Consider the following 16,221-nt stretch of genomic DNA (forward strand, 5'->3'; position numbering starts at 1 on the left):
CTGACACTAACTGTGCTTTTGATAAAAATACACTACTGTTTAAAACTCTTATTCAGAAAGGACACATTAAATTAATCAGAAATGACAGTAAAGGCATTTATAATGTTAAAAAGACTTCTATTTCAACTATATGCTGTTCTTTTAAACTTTATTTGTCATAAAAAAATTACCACAGTTTCTACAATAATATCTGTTAGCATATTATTATGATTTCTGAAGGATAATGATGATGAGTAACGATGCTGAAAATTCAGATTTGATCACAGAAATAAATACATTTTAAGATACAGTCTTGATGAGCATAAGAGGCATCTTACACACACATTCAAAAACCTTACTGACCTCAAACTTTTGAACGGTGTAAGACAATTAAAGTGTAGTGAGGCAGTGTTTAACGAGTTAGGAGTTCTCACAGATCCCTAACCTTGAGTACTGTTTGAGCAGTACTTACAGTATGATCATATGTCTAATCCTTCCATCCACAAAAGAAGAAAGAGTTGCCCGAGAACCAAAATGGTCAGCTCCATGCAGAAAGCTACAACAGCCATAACTTGTATCTGAACCAGTATTATTACCCACAGTCTGCATATGACTGGAACTATGATTACAGCTACATAGATCCTTCACAGAGCATCGCACAGGTGAATGTGATTTTATTGTCAGCGATTCTTTATCAGTTTATCAGTTGGCTTAATTTATATCCAGTATCCTTTGCTTCAATGTACAAATAAAATTTTTATTATTTTTTTTGTAATTGCAGGTTGAAGAGATAGAAGATGATGGCCTAGAGTGTATGTTTTATTTGCATATTAGATCAGACGTTTTTCTTTTTACGCTGTGGCTCAATGCACTTAACACAGCTTTTAATTGAAGCATGATGTCATCATAATTTCACTTTACACTATATAAAAGCCTTGATTCCACGTGTTTTTACGCCAGTGTGTTATTTCTCTGTGCTGCAGATCCAGACTCTGAGATAAACGTGATGGAGGCGAATGAGAGGTTTATGGAGCAGAGTGAGGAACTGTACAGTGCTCTAATGGGATGTTTCTTCCAGCCTCCCGAGTCTTGGGACGGGGTCACCTGTAGCGGGACATGTTACCTCCCAGAGCCAATTTATCAGTATGAGGAGATGGACTGAGCATATGTATTCTCATGTGATCATATTTACTGTTTGTTTATGTTACAGAGAACCCATTATTAAGGGAACTGAGAGTGAATTAAAAATAGTAACATTAGTTAATTTTTTTTTTTTTTTTTAAGAATGCAGTTTATGCATGTATGTGATTGGTAGATGTGTATAAATGAAATTAACTCAGGTTTGTTTGATGGGAAAAGTGCATAGTACGTCATAAGTTTAGTAAAATAAATAACTGCAGTTCTGGTTTAAACAGCAATGTCTTGTTTTTCATTAAAAAAATGAAATAAAAAATTAAAGCATTAGCGCCTATAAAAATATTTTAAGCCTTACACACGTTTTTATTCATGTAGCTTTGTACATTAAACAAATCCAAATGAAGTAAACATGGAAAATTTATCAAAATGAACTTAAAAAAAAAAAAAAGAAAGAAAACGTAGGGGGAAAAATTAGGTAAGTGGATTGCAACAGGTTTAATTTATTATAAATTAAATTAAAAAAATAATATCCTACAAAAAACATAGGTAGCACCTAAATGAACTCAAATTTAATATATCAAAAGCTATTATTTTAATATTTTATTTTAGAGTTAATATTAATAAAAAAAATATCAATGCTATATAACGATATAATGAGACGGTTATTTATATGAATTTAAAGAGAGTTTAGAGTTGAGTTATTTGCATTCTGGTGGGATTCTGGTGTGGTTTCTGTGCCATCACGTGCTCTAGTAGGCTCTGCCTCTTAGCGGAAGTACAGAGTGCACCAGACCGGAAGTCCCGAGCGAGGAGCGGCCCTGAGCTGAAGTAAGATCATTCTGTTCATTTATTTATCAGAATTAGCACAAACAGTGTATTCCGAGTGGCTACGAAAGCGTCTCTAGATGTCCGGCGAGGTTAAACGCGGGTGCTCTTATGCAGCGCGTGGTGTTTTGTGTCAGTTTATTTGATGCTAATACTGTTGACGGGTGTTGTTTTGTGTTGTAGATCGTGTGATTATTTAACTTAACTTAACCAGTCTGTCGAGTTTAAATAAATAAAACATAATTATGTATGAAACAACAGTTAGCAGCGGTATTTTGCTTTAGTACGAGTGTTTAGTTAGTGAGCTCGCTAGCTTAGCATTCACTGATCTGGAGTCAATTATGACTGACATGACGTTATTCTGTGTTCACTTAACCCTTTAACTGTCTGTCACCCCCCATTTTTTAAAATAGGCATTAAAGTGCACTATCCAAACTTAAATTGTTGTAATTTATGAACGCTTTGGAATATAGATGTAAGAAAATTAGCAGATTTTGGCAAAAGTGGAATTTTTTCAAAAAATTAAAGTATCAAAAAGTTATAGAAGTTTAAATGTACTGTAAATACAATGTGCTATATTAATTTTATTTTATTTTAATTATAAATATTTTACATAACAGGGTTTACTCTAAAATTGGTATAATATTAAAGCCTTGTGTCTAAATAAGTTATGTTCCAAATTTGAAGTTGATATGAAAAAAAAAAAAATTGAGGTTGAAAACCCCTTTTGAATTTTGTTTAATGAATATTTCTCTAGATTTCTCTGTCAATTTTACTTCTATCTCAAAATAACCACCAAATATTGAAGTCCTGAGACTCAGACCTTTCCAATGATATGTTTGTGGTCAAGATTATAAAAAGTTTTGATTCTAAAAGACCGTAATGCATTTTGTAATATGACACTTGACACCACCCACTAAGGGGGAGGAGACAGCCATAAGATTTTAAAGTACCATTTCCATGGTAACGGAATGTCCGATTTCAAAATTGTTTCACAGGCTGATTATTGGGCTTCTAAGCTTTCAAAAGACATATAATTTATGATGATTACTAAAAGATTTTATAGAGAAAAAGGACAACAAAAAAGAGCGCCAAGCGTCCCACAGGTGGGACGGTCACAGTTAAGGGGTTAAAAAAGAAAAGGTATACTAGTAATATAGCTTTTTTTTTTATCATGAATTATTACTACAGTCGCGTTAAAAGCTCTATATATTAATAATATGTATATTTACATAAATCATGATCTTATTTAATTGCTCAATCTCACATAAATCGAATTTCCCTAAATAACCACACTAGTGCCCTAGTACACACTAAACTGAGTGTGCTGCTTGTGAAGTATATCTGCTGCTGACACTGTAATATGAGTGGCACTACATTGTGTCTGTATCGTGTTTATTTGTGAGAACTTTCCTGTATTAATCATCATCTTTAGCTCACTGTCACAGCAAGTGAGAGCAGTTCAGTCAGTTTACACTACAGTGTGTAAGCTTTTAAGGGTGCACTCCGGGCTGGTTACCGTCATGATGTGTTTATTCTGGTCATCTAATCATTGCCAGGCATTTAAGGTGATGCTACACACTGTCCCTTGTACATGAAGTCAAAGACACGGCTGACTGCTTCGAGTCGTTGTATTATTACTGTGGATGTTCTGACGATATGTTTCTCTGTCCTCAGCATTTTCAGGCACGGATACGCTTCCTGCTCTAGTTTCCTTCGCTCGTTGTCCCGGGACGTCCGTCAGAGCCAGCTAAACATCCCGCAGTCATGTCGTACGGAAGGACAGAGCAGCGCGCCCCGCCGAAGGACTTCAGCAGCCTGATCCAGACATGCAGCTCCAACATCCAGAAGATCACACAGAACAGTGAGTGTGCTGTTTAGTGATCTGAGCATGCTAGCTAGTGGCAATTAAGGGAGTATCAAATCAGTTTGACAACTTAGTGGAAGGTTCATGATAGGGCTGGACAATAATTCAATATCAATATGTATCGCGATATAATTTTTTTCAATAACGGTGATATGGTTTTTAAACACATTTCCGATATTTCGATATACCAGTGTTTCCCATACATTGATTTATTTGTGGTGTTTGACTTTGTTGAATAAATATGAGCACTGCACGTTTCAAAATCAAAACACGTCGCGGGAGTTTTTCAGAAAAGTTTCTAAGGCATTTTCATTTTATCTGATAAAGAAGCGTTCATAAGCGCAGCTCCTTTGATTATAGCCGTTACTGGAGAAACCGCTGGGTCTACCACTCTCACAGCGCCTCCTGCTGGCAGACAATCAGTTTGCATTTAAGCCCGGCTCCAGCAACATGCTTTATGCTTTTCCCCTGCAGCAACTCAAGAGCACTCTTCATACTCTTCATACTCATATACTGACTAAAGCACATTTGTTTCAATCTATATCCAAAGTACTGCAAAAACAGTTAAATTTTGAAATATTTTTACTATTTAAAATAACTGTTTTATTTTAAAATGTAGTTTATTCCTGTGATCAAAGCTGAATTTTCAGCATCATTACTCCAGTCTTGACATGATCTTCAGAAATCATTCTATTATGCTGATTTGCTGATTATCAATATTTAGAGAGAGTTGAGTACTTTTTTTCAGGATTCTTTGATGAATAGAAAGATCCAAAGATCAGTATTTATCTGAAACAAAGCTTTTGTAACATTAAATTTTGATTACATTTGATTTGATTACACTATTCCATTCAAAAGCTTTGAGTCAGCATCATTTCTTTCTTTCTTTTTTTGGAAAGAAATTATAGAAATTTTTATTTAGCAGAGATGCTTTAAATTGATCAAAAGTGATGATAAAGACATTTATAAGGTTAAAAATATTTATATTTTCAAATAAATGTTCTTCTAAACTTTCTATTCATCAAGAAACCTACTCAGCTGATTTCAACAAATTATTTTTGAGCAGCAAATCAGAATATAAGAATGATTTCTGCAGGATCATGTAATCAGAGTAATGATGCTAAAAATATAGCTTTGAAATCACAGGAATAAATTACATTTTAAAATATTTCCAAATATAAAACGGTTATTTTAAATAGTAAAAATATTTCAAAATGTTACTTTTCTTGCTGTATTTTGGATCAAATAAATGCAGGCTTGGTGAGCAGAAGAGAATCTTAGAGCAGAAAAATCTTACTGTTCAAAAGCTTTTGACTGGTAGTGTATATTAGCCTACAGTTTGAAGTTAAAGATATTAATTTTAATTAGGTGAGACTGTAATTTTTTTTTGACAGTGATTTCACATTTATTGTTTGTATGAAGGCTAAATACAAAAAATAATGTTTTTTTTTTTTTTTTCAAAAAATATTAAATGGTTTTAAATGAGGTGTCAGACCTGGCAAATTAATTTTTCATAAATTTATATACACTGACATCTGTTGTGGGCGTCTTGGCAGTTTTTACGAGGCTTTTTATAGTGTTCATATTGATATCGGAATTATATCGTATCGACCGAAATTAAGAAATATATCGTGATATAAATTTTGGCCATATCGTCCAGCCCTAGTTCATGATGATGATGAAGCTGTGAAAAACCTGCACGGCCTTCACAGCGTGATTTTAGTTTCTATTTGTGTGTTTTTTTTTTTACATTAGCGGCTCAAATCAAGAGCATGGTAAACCAACTGGGAACAAAACAAGACACCAGTGACCTGCGGGAGAGACTGTGAGTGTGTTTAGTTCTTGATTTAGTCACGGCTGTGCATTTCCTGTTCCTCTTGTGCACTTCTCAGTGTGTGTGTGATTTGTTTACAGTCAGCAGGTGCAGCACTACACAAACCAGCTGGCCAAGGAGACCAACAAGCACCTGAAAGACCTCGGCTCGCTCTCTTTTCCCGTCTCCCTGTCCGAACAGGTGCGCTTGTGTGCGCAGGCTCTCTTTTAACCTCCACAGAAACGTGTTTACGTGAAGCATAAGGAAGTGAAAATAAAAATGGGAGGGTGATTTGTTTGGAGTTCTTATATTATCCGAGTTGTCTGTCTTAACTCGTTGAATTTCTTCTTTAAACAGAGACAGCAGAAAATCCAGAAGGACCGGCTGATGAATGATTTCTCCGCAGCTCTCAACAACTTCCAGGCGGTGCAGCGTCGAGCCGCGGAGAAGGAGAAGGAGTCCGTGGCCAGAGCCCGAGCAGGGTCTCGACTCTCGGTAAGATACACTCGAGGAACACTGTTTTCCACATTAGCTCTGATCCAAAACTTAGTGAACTGTCTACCCAGGCAGCATCCTTTAAAGTGACAGTGATAAGCTTATAAACTCTATACTCAAACACAAAAATACCTTACACACAAATATTTGATGAAATGGATCATTTCCATCTAGGGGTAGGGACATGCCTAAAATAAAGATGTTAATTTTAAGACTATTTTTAAGGTACTGAGCAGTACAGGCAAACTAATTTCAGTTTTTTTTTTTTTAAATATATGGGCCAAAATAATAATAATAATAATAATAATAATAATAATAATAATAATAATAAAAACATAAAAAAAAGACACATCAGTTTGGTGAAGGAAAGGGGTGGATGATATGACCAAAATCTTGTTTCACTTTTTATTCAATGTTATTTCATTATTTTATCGTTATTAAAAAAAAAAATATATATATATTTATTTATTTATTTATTTATTTTAATAACGATAAAATATATCAATATATATATATATATATTAGTGCTGTCAAATGATTAGTTGCATCCAAAAGTTTTTTTTTTGGTTTACATTATATATGTGCGTGTTCTCTGAAATATATATATATATATATATATATATATATATATATATATATATATATATATATACACAGTACAGGTCAAAAGTTTGGAAACATTACTATTTTTAATGTTTTTGAAAGAAGTCTCTTCTGCTCATCAAGCCTGCATTTATTTGATCAAAAATACAGAAAAAACAGTAATATTGTGAAATATTATTACAACTTAAAATAATAGTTTTCTATTTGAATATACTTTCAAAAAATAATTTATTTCTGTGATGCAAAGCTGAATTTTCAGCATCATTACTCCAGCCTTAAGTGTCTCATGTAACATCCAGTCTATCACATGATCATTTAGAAATCATTCTAATATTCTGATTTATTATGAGTGTTGGAAACAGTTCTGCTGTCTTATATATTTGATGAATAAAAGGTTAAAAAGAACTGCATTTATTCAAAATAAAATAAAAAAATTCTAATAATATATATTCTAATAATATATTTTCTTTACTATCACTTTTTATCAATTTAACACATCCTTGCTGAATAACATCCTTTGGGGTCAGTATTTTTTTTTCTTTCTTTTTTTAAATAAAAAAAGAAAGAAAAAAAAATACTGACCCCAAATTACTGACCAGTAGTTTATATTGTTATTACAAAATATTTATATTTTAAAAACATAGCTTCTTATTTATATATTTATTATTATTTTTTTTACTTTTTATTCATCAAAGTATCCTAAAAAAGTATCACATGTTCTGAAAAAATATTAAGCAGCAGAACTGTTTCCAACTTTGATAATGAATCATCATATTAGAATGATTTCTAAAGGATCATGTGATAATGATCCTAAAAATTCAGCTTTGCATCACAGAAATAAATGATAATTTAAAGTATAATAAATTTAAAAACATAATGATTTCTAAAGGATCATGTGATAATGATCCTAAAAATTCAGTTTTTTTTTGATCAAATAAATGCAGGCTTGATGAGCAGAAGAAACTTCTTTCAAAAACATTAAAAATAGTAATGTTTCCAAACTTTTGACCTGTACTGTATATATATATATATATACACATAATAAATACACACAGTACACACATATATTATTTATATATTAATCACATTTAATCACATCCAAAATGATATATATATACTTTTATTTTGGATGTGATTAAACGCGATTAATGGTTTGACAGCACTAATATATATATATTCATTTTACTGAATAAAATCTATTATTATTATTTAGTATAATGCTATATTATTTTATATTATTATCAAGCTTCTGTCCATTCTGTAACATTTACTTTACACCATTTAAGCAATACCCAGTGGATAAAATTAATTCTGCACTATTTTTATTACATTTTACATATAACTATTCTGATTCCCTCGAGACGTCACTTAGTAAAATGGGATGCTGATACTGTTTTGTTTTCAATGCTTTCAATATTCATACAGTAGTCTTCAGTGAAGTGGTTTTGTGTTGTGATTTACTGCAGACTGAAGATGGAGGTCATGAAGAGCAGCTGGTCTCCTTTGATAAGTATGTCCTAGAGCACGTCTCAGTCCCTGTATGGGCTCCCAGCACGGAGTAAAAGCATTAGAGCTGAAAACATTCTGTGTGTGTGTGCAGTAATGATGATTGGGGTAAGACCACCACTCAGACAGAAGACGTGGCCATAACAGAGGAGGACCTGGAGCTCATTAAAGAAAGAGAAACTGCCATTCAACAGCTTGAGGTTCGTTTCCTCTTTTCTTGCCCGCACTGCCTGCCACACACATTCACACATATTCCATTCTTCCTCTTTTTGGCCTAATCAATGTCTCAGAGTATCTGTGTTTGAAACAGAAAGTGCTGAAGAACTTAAACTACCAGTCGAAAGTTTGGAATAACTACGATTTTTTTTTTTTCATGTTTTGAAAGAAGTCTGTTATGTTCACCAAAGCTGGTTTTAACTAATGAAAAATACAGTAAAATTACAATTTAAAAGAAACTCTATTATATCTTATAAAAAAAATTCTATATTTAATTCATTACTGCAAATTAATGCAAGCTTCAGTGTCACATGATCCTTCAGAAATCATTCTAACATACTGATTTGCTGCTCAGTTATTATTAATGCTCAATTATTAATAATGTTTTTTTTTTCTATTTTTAATGTTGAAAACATGTTTTTGTTGCTTAACAATGCTATGGAAACTATGACATATTTTAAGAATTGTGTGATGAATCGAAAGTTTAAAAGAACAGTATTTATTTGAAATAGCTTTATCAATTTAATGCTTTCTCTTACCCCAAACCTTTGAATGTGTCACGGTTTCAACAGAAATATTAAGTAGCAAATACTCGTTTCAGCATTAATAAAGATAAGCAATATTTCTTAAGCACCAAATCAGAAAATTTCTTCTTTCAAAAAGTATTCCAAACTTTTGACCTGTAATGTATAAATGCAAAATACTCTCTTAAGGTTAGCCATTAAGAGGATCTTCAGTAGCTGTCATTATACACTACACTGACCCTGTTTACACCTGCTGGTAAAATACAGTGCATTTCTGTATTCATAAATTACACTTCTGTGCTGTGTCTGTAATTTTGTACACCTGCTGTGATTGCAGTCGGACATTTTGGATGTGAATCAGATTTTCAAGGATCTTGCAGTGATGATCCATGATCAGGGTGAAATGATAGGTGAGTACTATCTGTCTCTAATCTATACCGGGGTGTCAAGCCCTGCTCCCGTCCTGCAGATTTCAGCTCCAAACAAAAATCAATCAAAGATAGTTAATGTGTTTGTTGGTAGTTGATTGTTAATGGCAGGTGTGTTAAAGTAGGTTTGAAACCAGTCTGCAGGAAGGTAACTCTCTAGGAGCAGCGTTGGTGATCCCTGACTTATACTTCTCCACACCTCTGTTAGTTAAATGGAGATAATTCAGACGAAATGAAAATTCTTTCATTTATTCATGCATTATTCACACATCTTGTATGACTTTCTTCTATGGTGCACAAAAGGCATTTTTTTAAAGAATATACTGGATGTTTTTTCCAATATAAGTACAATTAAAATCATATGGATGTGATGGTGAAATGGTGGCAGTATTTTTAGGTTATTAGCAGTTTAAAATTTATTGTGCATTCAACAGGTTATCCACGTAACATAGTATTAAACTTACACTGTTATATTTGATATGCAGATTAATAAGGACTCTAAATTGTCAACATGATCAAAACTTTTCTTTCAAATCATGGTTCTTATGTCTTTGTGCTGTGAAAACTTACTGATTTTTATTAAGTAAATATAACTTTTATATTGTTAGTAATATTTCAAGATGATCACTTACTGGACTGAAGCAACTTAGGTTTACTTGATTATCCATCATTTTTAGAAAAAAAAAAGAAAAATTAGCATATCTTTGGGTCTCTTTAAAAATTGGAAGTTTTTTCCCCCCTCAAGTATGAGCTCCATATTCTCAACCATAAACACATGCAAACTTATTTTTTTAAATATTTTTGTTTAAATGGAGCCATAAACCGATTCATTAAATTCTGACTTTTTCATATTTTAGGCATCACAGGTTTAACTGGCTATATGATACATCTGAGTTTGCTTCACTGTCAAAGCATCTAAATCAAGAAATGCACTTTTGCAAATTTATATTAATAGTGTAAACTGAGTATGTTTAACATAAGGTTGTCATATTGTCTAAAACACCCTTTAATCTCTAACCTAAATGCAAATAACTCTGTGTGATTTCAGATAGCATAGAGGCTAATGTGGAGAGTGCAGAAGTGCATGTGGAGAGAGGAGCTGAGCAACTCCAGAGAGCCGCTCAGTATCAGGTACAGCGAGAACTTCAGCAGTACACACACACCGCTATGGCATTTTAGATGTGTATCAGATGGTAGAATTCAAAACCATGCATGTAGCATACATGCATATTTAAAGATAATGAGAATCTGTTCTGTCTTTCACTATAGCAAAAGTCTCGTAAGAAGATGTGCATCCTGGCAGTGGTCCTTGCCTTATTGGTCGGAGTTATTGCCCTTATCATCTGGGCGTCGACAAAGTGAAGATCCTTCCTCTACCCTTCCCCTTTTATCTCATTTCTTTAATTTATTTTCTCGCTCACAAACCCAGTGCCATCCACGTGGGAGGAAGGGAGGTCAAAGGCTCTCAGCAGCACCTGTAGTTTTGCAGGGTTAGATACAGTATGAAGTGGCATAAGTGAATGTAACATTCCCTAGACTCTCCCCTCCGGACCTTTCGTTCTTAATGGAGGATGAGCTCACGGGTGGGGTGGGAAAAAGTAATATAACATTTCATTTTGATTCTTGTGATATATTTCTAGCACTAACACTACTTTACATTTCTTAATAAATCCAGGTTATTTCATTTTGAGAATTTCATTGGATTGTGATAAGGTGTAAAAAGGACATTTTGATGACTGAAGTTTTTTTTACATCTTACTGTAATATAATTTCGGCTTTAGATGTTTTGTACATTGTACATTTCAACTCTTTCCGATTTGTCAAGTCACTCCAAAGGTTAACAACAAACTGCTTAGATGAGCTGCAAAATTAATCCTACATTAGACACCATGTTATTAATACCGTAAACCAGTAGACTAGTAGAACTGCAAATATGAAGCAGCAATGATACCTAAAGCTCAAACATTTCTCAACTTAATTTTCAATACTGTTACTGGTGTTAACTGATAAGTTTATTATACAGATCTATTATATGGTGGTCATATAGCTGTAAATGTGTTGTATACGAACCCGTAATCAGTATTATGACAGTGATTTGTATATTACAACATTAAAAGTCTGCACCGTACATAAAAATTATGTAAAAAGATTTGCACCCATACTTTTAGAACATGCAAAAATTATTGTCCCTTTTCTTTTTTTAAAAATTTATTTACATGACTTCTATGAGTACGTGAGTAAAGAAATGTGTCTTAATCAAACCTGCCTTTCTGATTCTCTCTTAGAAATGCTGAAGCCACATTTAGCAGTGGTGAAATGAGCGCTGTGAATGTGAGCAGTCAGGATATGCTATATATTTCAGAAAGTACACTGTGTACGCTATATTAACCCAGTGTTCTTTGCAGTCTGGTGATTGGCTTTGGTTGTGTGTGCTAATTAAAGTTTAGGGCTTTTATTACCCTCTAGGCTTACCATTAAAAATAGGCAAATTTTGCCAGGCAACTAGTGTAACTGTTTTGGGTTTAGACATGAATGAAACCACAAATGCTGTGGCTTTTTGCGGGCCGGTTTTTAATGGATCAGACTTAATCCAGAAATGTCATCTGGTGGACAATAATAAGAAGCCACCCAGAAACAACTAACTGCCGCATAGTAGCAGATGCATAAAAATAGCTTAAAACCATTCAGGCAAATTCATAGCAATGCCCCGATTTCATGGAAAATGTAATTGCTATATAAATTCAGGTGTGCATGCTCATAATAGAAATATTATAGACTCAACAGCAGATGTCAGTGTAAAACAAGTTTTTGGGATTTAAGACATTTAAATAAGGTATAACCCACAGTACTAGCCAAGTATTGCTATCATGTCTTTTTTGTCCTGTGCATTCTTTTTTTAGAACTGGTGCTTTCATACTTGTTACAGAGTTACATAGTATGTTACACAGCAAACTGCTACCATTGTGATTATTTTAGAATTCCTCCAAACAAAGTTCAGCTTTCCGTTGGACCTAAAATAGTAATGTCAGCTTAACTCTTAGAATTAAATGCATATGCTTAAATCCAGATGACTTGCTGCCATTTAACGAGATGACTAACCTTTAATTCTTATCATCATCTGACTCAATATTATCCTGACTGAGCCTCTGCGCGAACCCAGAGATCATGATTGATGTGTTGCTCACATTCTGTGGTGGAGCAGTCACTCAGTGGTTAATGCCAAGGAGCAGCTTGCCCTTTGCAGTCAAATGACTGATAGTTATGAAAACACCCACTGTTCTATTATATAAATGCTGTGTGTTCTTCTGCTTTTAGTTTGTAGTCAGTGAATAATGATGTTTGCAAAAAATAGTAGTTACTCTACAAACTATGAATCTGTGTAATATATATATTATGTCCAATGTGATTACATTGGATGGATATGAGTACAGATCGAATAGCATCACCGGTTGTCTAAATGATTGGCCCTGCTTGCAGTGTTGGCCAGGTTAGCAGGTATGAACATGGTAAAATTCAAATGAAGCAGAACACAAGGATGTGAAATGACGATACAGCAGGGGGAATTCCTGGCTTGGTTACACAGCGCTATCTGCCACAGGGAAGACCTTAAGACCTCTCAGACCAACCTTGTCTGAGATTTCCCATCAGTGCTGCTCATAATTCATGTCCCTCATTTCATACTCCCAATAGCTGGGCTGCAACCTCAAACGAATCCTGGAAATGGTGTGGGATTCATCAGGCTGCTTAATGGGTATGGATACGGTTCAAGACTTTGATATTCGGCTCTCCTCATGTGCATCTGTTGCTTAATCTGGTTCCAAACCTCCAGCTGAGCTGTCACCATGAGCCCAGAGTGCTCGCTTTTTTTGCTTTACTTCAGTGAGTGCACCAAGAACATGAGGCTTGTCTTTTTTGGAAATTCAGAACAGAATATTCAGGATTGAGTAATTACTGTTAGGTAGTAAACAACAGTCAAAAGCTGTTTCCTCTTCCTTAATCCAGGCCAGTTCAATTCTGGTACCAAACTTGCCCAAATCCTATTTACTCTAAAGGTGCTTTCACACCTGGCCCGTTGTTTCGGGAGTTGGCCCGTTTCCCCCATTAGCTCGGTTCGTTTGGGCATATGTTAACACGGCAATTGCGCTCGGATCCGCTCCAAAACAATTCGTCTGAACAAAGTGGCCGATTGAAAATGAACTCTGGAGCGGTTTGGTTGTAGTGAGAAAGCAATCCGATCCAACGGACCAATGAACCAGGCTATATCTCAGTGTATGATGGGTAATTATGTAAGTTCTGTGAAAAGCAGTAGCTTTGTTGTTTTGCTAATACCTCAAAATGAACCAGTGAATGTCTGCGGGTGAGCATGTCTTCACCATTCAAAATCAAAGCACACTTTATCATTTTATAATGCTGTCTTATTGCTCTTCTTCATAGTAGGGGAATTTTAAAAATGTTTCCCCGATGAATCCTGGACTCCTGCTCAAAATGATCAAGTAATATAACAACAGCCATATGACAGCCATTACAGCGAGCTAAGTGGAATCCCGGAAAATAAACCGTGGACTTTGAAAGTTTGCGTGACTTGTATTAGCAAATTTGGTCTGTTTAGAAACTTTGCCGTGTGAAAGAGAACTACACCAAGAATAAGAAGCAATTAGTCAACAGAGGAGACGGAAGGCAGCGCGTGAGTGTTTTGCATAATACTTGTTATAGATCTGTTGTTTAAATTATTACTTGCTGCTATGAAGGAATATTTCGTTTTCTACTTATTTGTATTTAGTATTTTTGATTGCACTGGTAATTATAATTATTGCTGTTGGCTAAGAAGGAGCCCGTGTTATTTGCATTTCTCCCTTCCTGCGCTTAAGTGTGATCTGTAGTTTTGATTTGAGGAATTGTGCTGCTATAGGCTATTGGCTGTGCTAATTAGAAGGTGGCCACAGCTGTTTTAACTTTAGTGTCTTAGACTGTGTATTTATCTGATGTTTGGCGGTGACGCTTCGCATTCAGCCCTCCTTGTGTGAAGACCAACAAGTGTAAAGACCTGCGACTTTACCTGTGTGACTTCACAGAGCAACGAAACCGGCAACACACTTAAGCATAATTTTTATCTTCCCTGTACACACTCTAGTTTTATGGCCTCTCTTTTCCACCTCTATCATGTGTTTCCAAAAAATTCTGTTTGTCTCTCGACAATGCTCTAACATCACACGCAGACGGCAACACAATCTTCCTAACCTGCATCCTATCTCTACATCCCCTACTGCACCTCTTTCTTTCTCTGTGATTCTCTGGAATTGTCAGTCAGCTGTCAACAAAGCAGACTTCATTTCAGCTTTTTCTTTACAATCCACAATCAGCATCTTGGGCTTGACTGAAACCTGGATTCGTCCAGAAGACTCAGCAACCCCAGTTGCTCTATCTAACAATTTCTCTTTCTCTCACACCCCCGTCAGGTTGGCTGGGGTGGGGGCACTGGTCTGCTCATTTCTAACAATTAGAAATACTCAACTCACTCCCCCTATACAATTAGAACTCATTTGAATCTCATGCAATTACTGTAACAGCTCCTATAAAACTCCAGGTTGTGGTAATTTACCGCCCTCCTGGGTAAATTCTAGCCTCCTTCCTAGAGGAGCTGGATGGGCTGCTGTCCCCGTTCCTGGAGGATGGCAGTCCACATTTAGTCTTTGGCGATTTCAACATTCATCTGGACAAGCGTTATGCTATAGACTTCCATTCACTCCTTGCTTCATTTGATCTCAAACGACTTACCACTACAAGCATGCACAAATCAGGCAACCAACTTGACTTAATTTACACCTACAATTGTATTGCTGACAACATTTTGTTAAAACCCCTACACATCTTTGACCATATTTTCATTACATTTAAACTACATTTTGTAACCTGTGTGCCATCAACCCTTATAACTTTTAGACGAAACCTACACTCCCTTTCACCCTCCCATCATTCCTCTGTAGTATCCTCCTCTCTTTCCTCACCTACCCATTTCTCATCGCTGCAGCAACTGACACTTTATGCTCTACTTTAACCTCTTGTCTAGATGATATCTGTCCTCTCTCTTCCAGGCCAGCACAGGCTGCCCCTTCTAACCTCTGGTTATCTGATGTTCTTCGTGAGCATCGAACCAGACTCAGGGCAGCAGAGAGAAAATGGCACAAATCAAAAGATCCATCAAACCGGAGTATGTATCAGTCTTTGCTTTCATCTTTCTCTGCTGAAGTCCATACTGCCAAATCTTCATACTTCCACAACAAGATCAACAGCGCTCCAGACACACGTTATCTCTTCAAAACAATAAATTCTCTCCTTCTTCCCCCTCCACCACTTCCCACTACTTTTATAACAGATGATTTTGCTACATTCTTTACAGACAAAACTAGAACAATCAGTCTCATAGTCAATTCTCTGCCCCACACAAACAGAACTTCAAATCAACCATACCCACTGCTAAAACTCCCATCGTCTCCTTCTGTCCCTTCACTGAGGCAGAAGTATCAAAACTTCTCCTCTCCAGCCATCCTACAACATGCCCTCTAGACCCAATCTCTCCTACACTCTCACCAGCACTCACACATATCATCAACACATCACTCCTCACAGGCACTTTCCCCACTTTATTCAAGCAGGCTCGGGTAACCGCTCAAAAAACCTACATTAAACATTTCACTTACAGATAGCTACAGACCTGTCTCTCTCCTTCCATTCATAGCGAAAACTCTCGAACAAGTTGTTTTCAATGTTTTATAATTGTTTTTTTTGTTTATCTATATGCTGGACGCTAACCAGTCAGGTTTCAGGAGT

The 16,221-nt window shown here is 35.3% G+C and overlaps 2 protein-coding genes across 2 annotated transcripts in view; both read left to right on the top strand.

Moving 5' to 3' along the window:
- Positions 1 to 1,391, top strand: part of trnau1apa (tRNA selenocysteine 1 associated protein 1a) — a 5,187-nt gene extending 3,796 nt beyond the window's left edge. Inside the window, exons 7-9 of the mRNA XM_042744727.1 lie at positions 486 to 641; positions 761 to 791; positions 963 to 1,391. Coding sequence (XP_042600661.1) covers positions 486 to 641; positions 761 to 791; positions 963 to 1,141 — 366 coding nt within the window. The 3' untranslated portion in view covers positions 1,142 to 1,391. The remainder of the gene's footprint in view (positions 1 to 485; positions 642 to 760; positions 792 to 962) is intronic.
- A 419-nt stretch (positions 1,392 to 1,810) lies between these two features.
- On the top strand, positions 1,811 to 11,654 carry stx12 (syntaxin 12). The gene is made up of 10 exons (XM_019077023.2): positions 1,811 to 1,944; positions 3,619 to 3,805; positions 5,564 to 5,633; positions 5,723 to 5,822; positions 5,979 to 6,116; positions 8,186 to 8,229; positions 8,320 to 8,425; positions 9,303 to 9,375; positions 10,442 to 10,524; positions 10,663 to 11,654. Exons 2-10 carry the CDS (start codon positions 3,709 to 3,711, stop codon positions 10,753 to 10,755), a joined length of 804 nt encoding a protein of 267 aa, XP_018932568.1. The 5' UTR covers positions 1,811 to 1,944; positions 3,619 to 3,708; the 3' UTR covers positions 10,756 to 11,654.
- The last annotated feature ends 4,567 nt before the right edge of the window (positions 11,655 to 16,221 follow it).

The sequence above is a fragment of the Cyprinus carpio genome, chromosome B19, assembly GCF_018340385.1.
Source record: "Cyprinus carpio isolate SPL01 chromosome B19, ASM1834038v1, whole genome shotgun sequence".
NCBI classification, from domain to species: domain Eukaryota; kingdom Metazoa; phylum Chordata; class Actinopteri; order Cypriniformes; family Cyprinidae; genus Cyprinus; species Cyprinus carpio.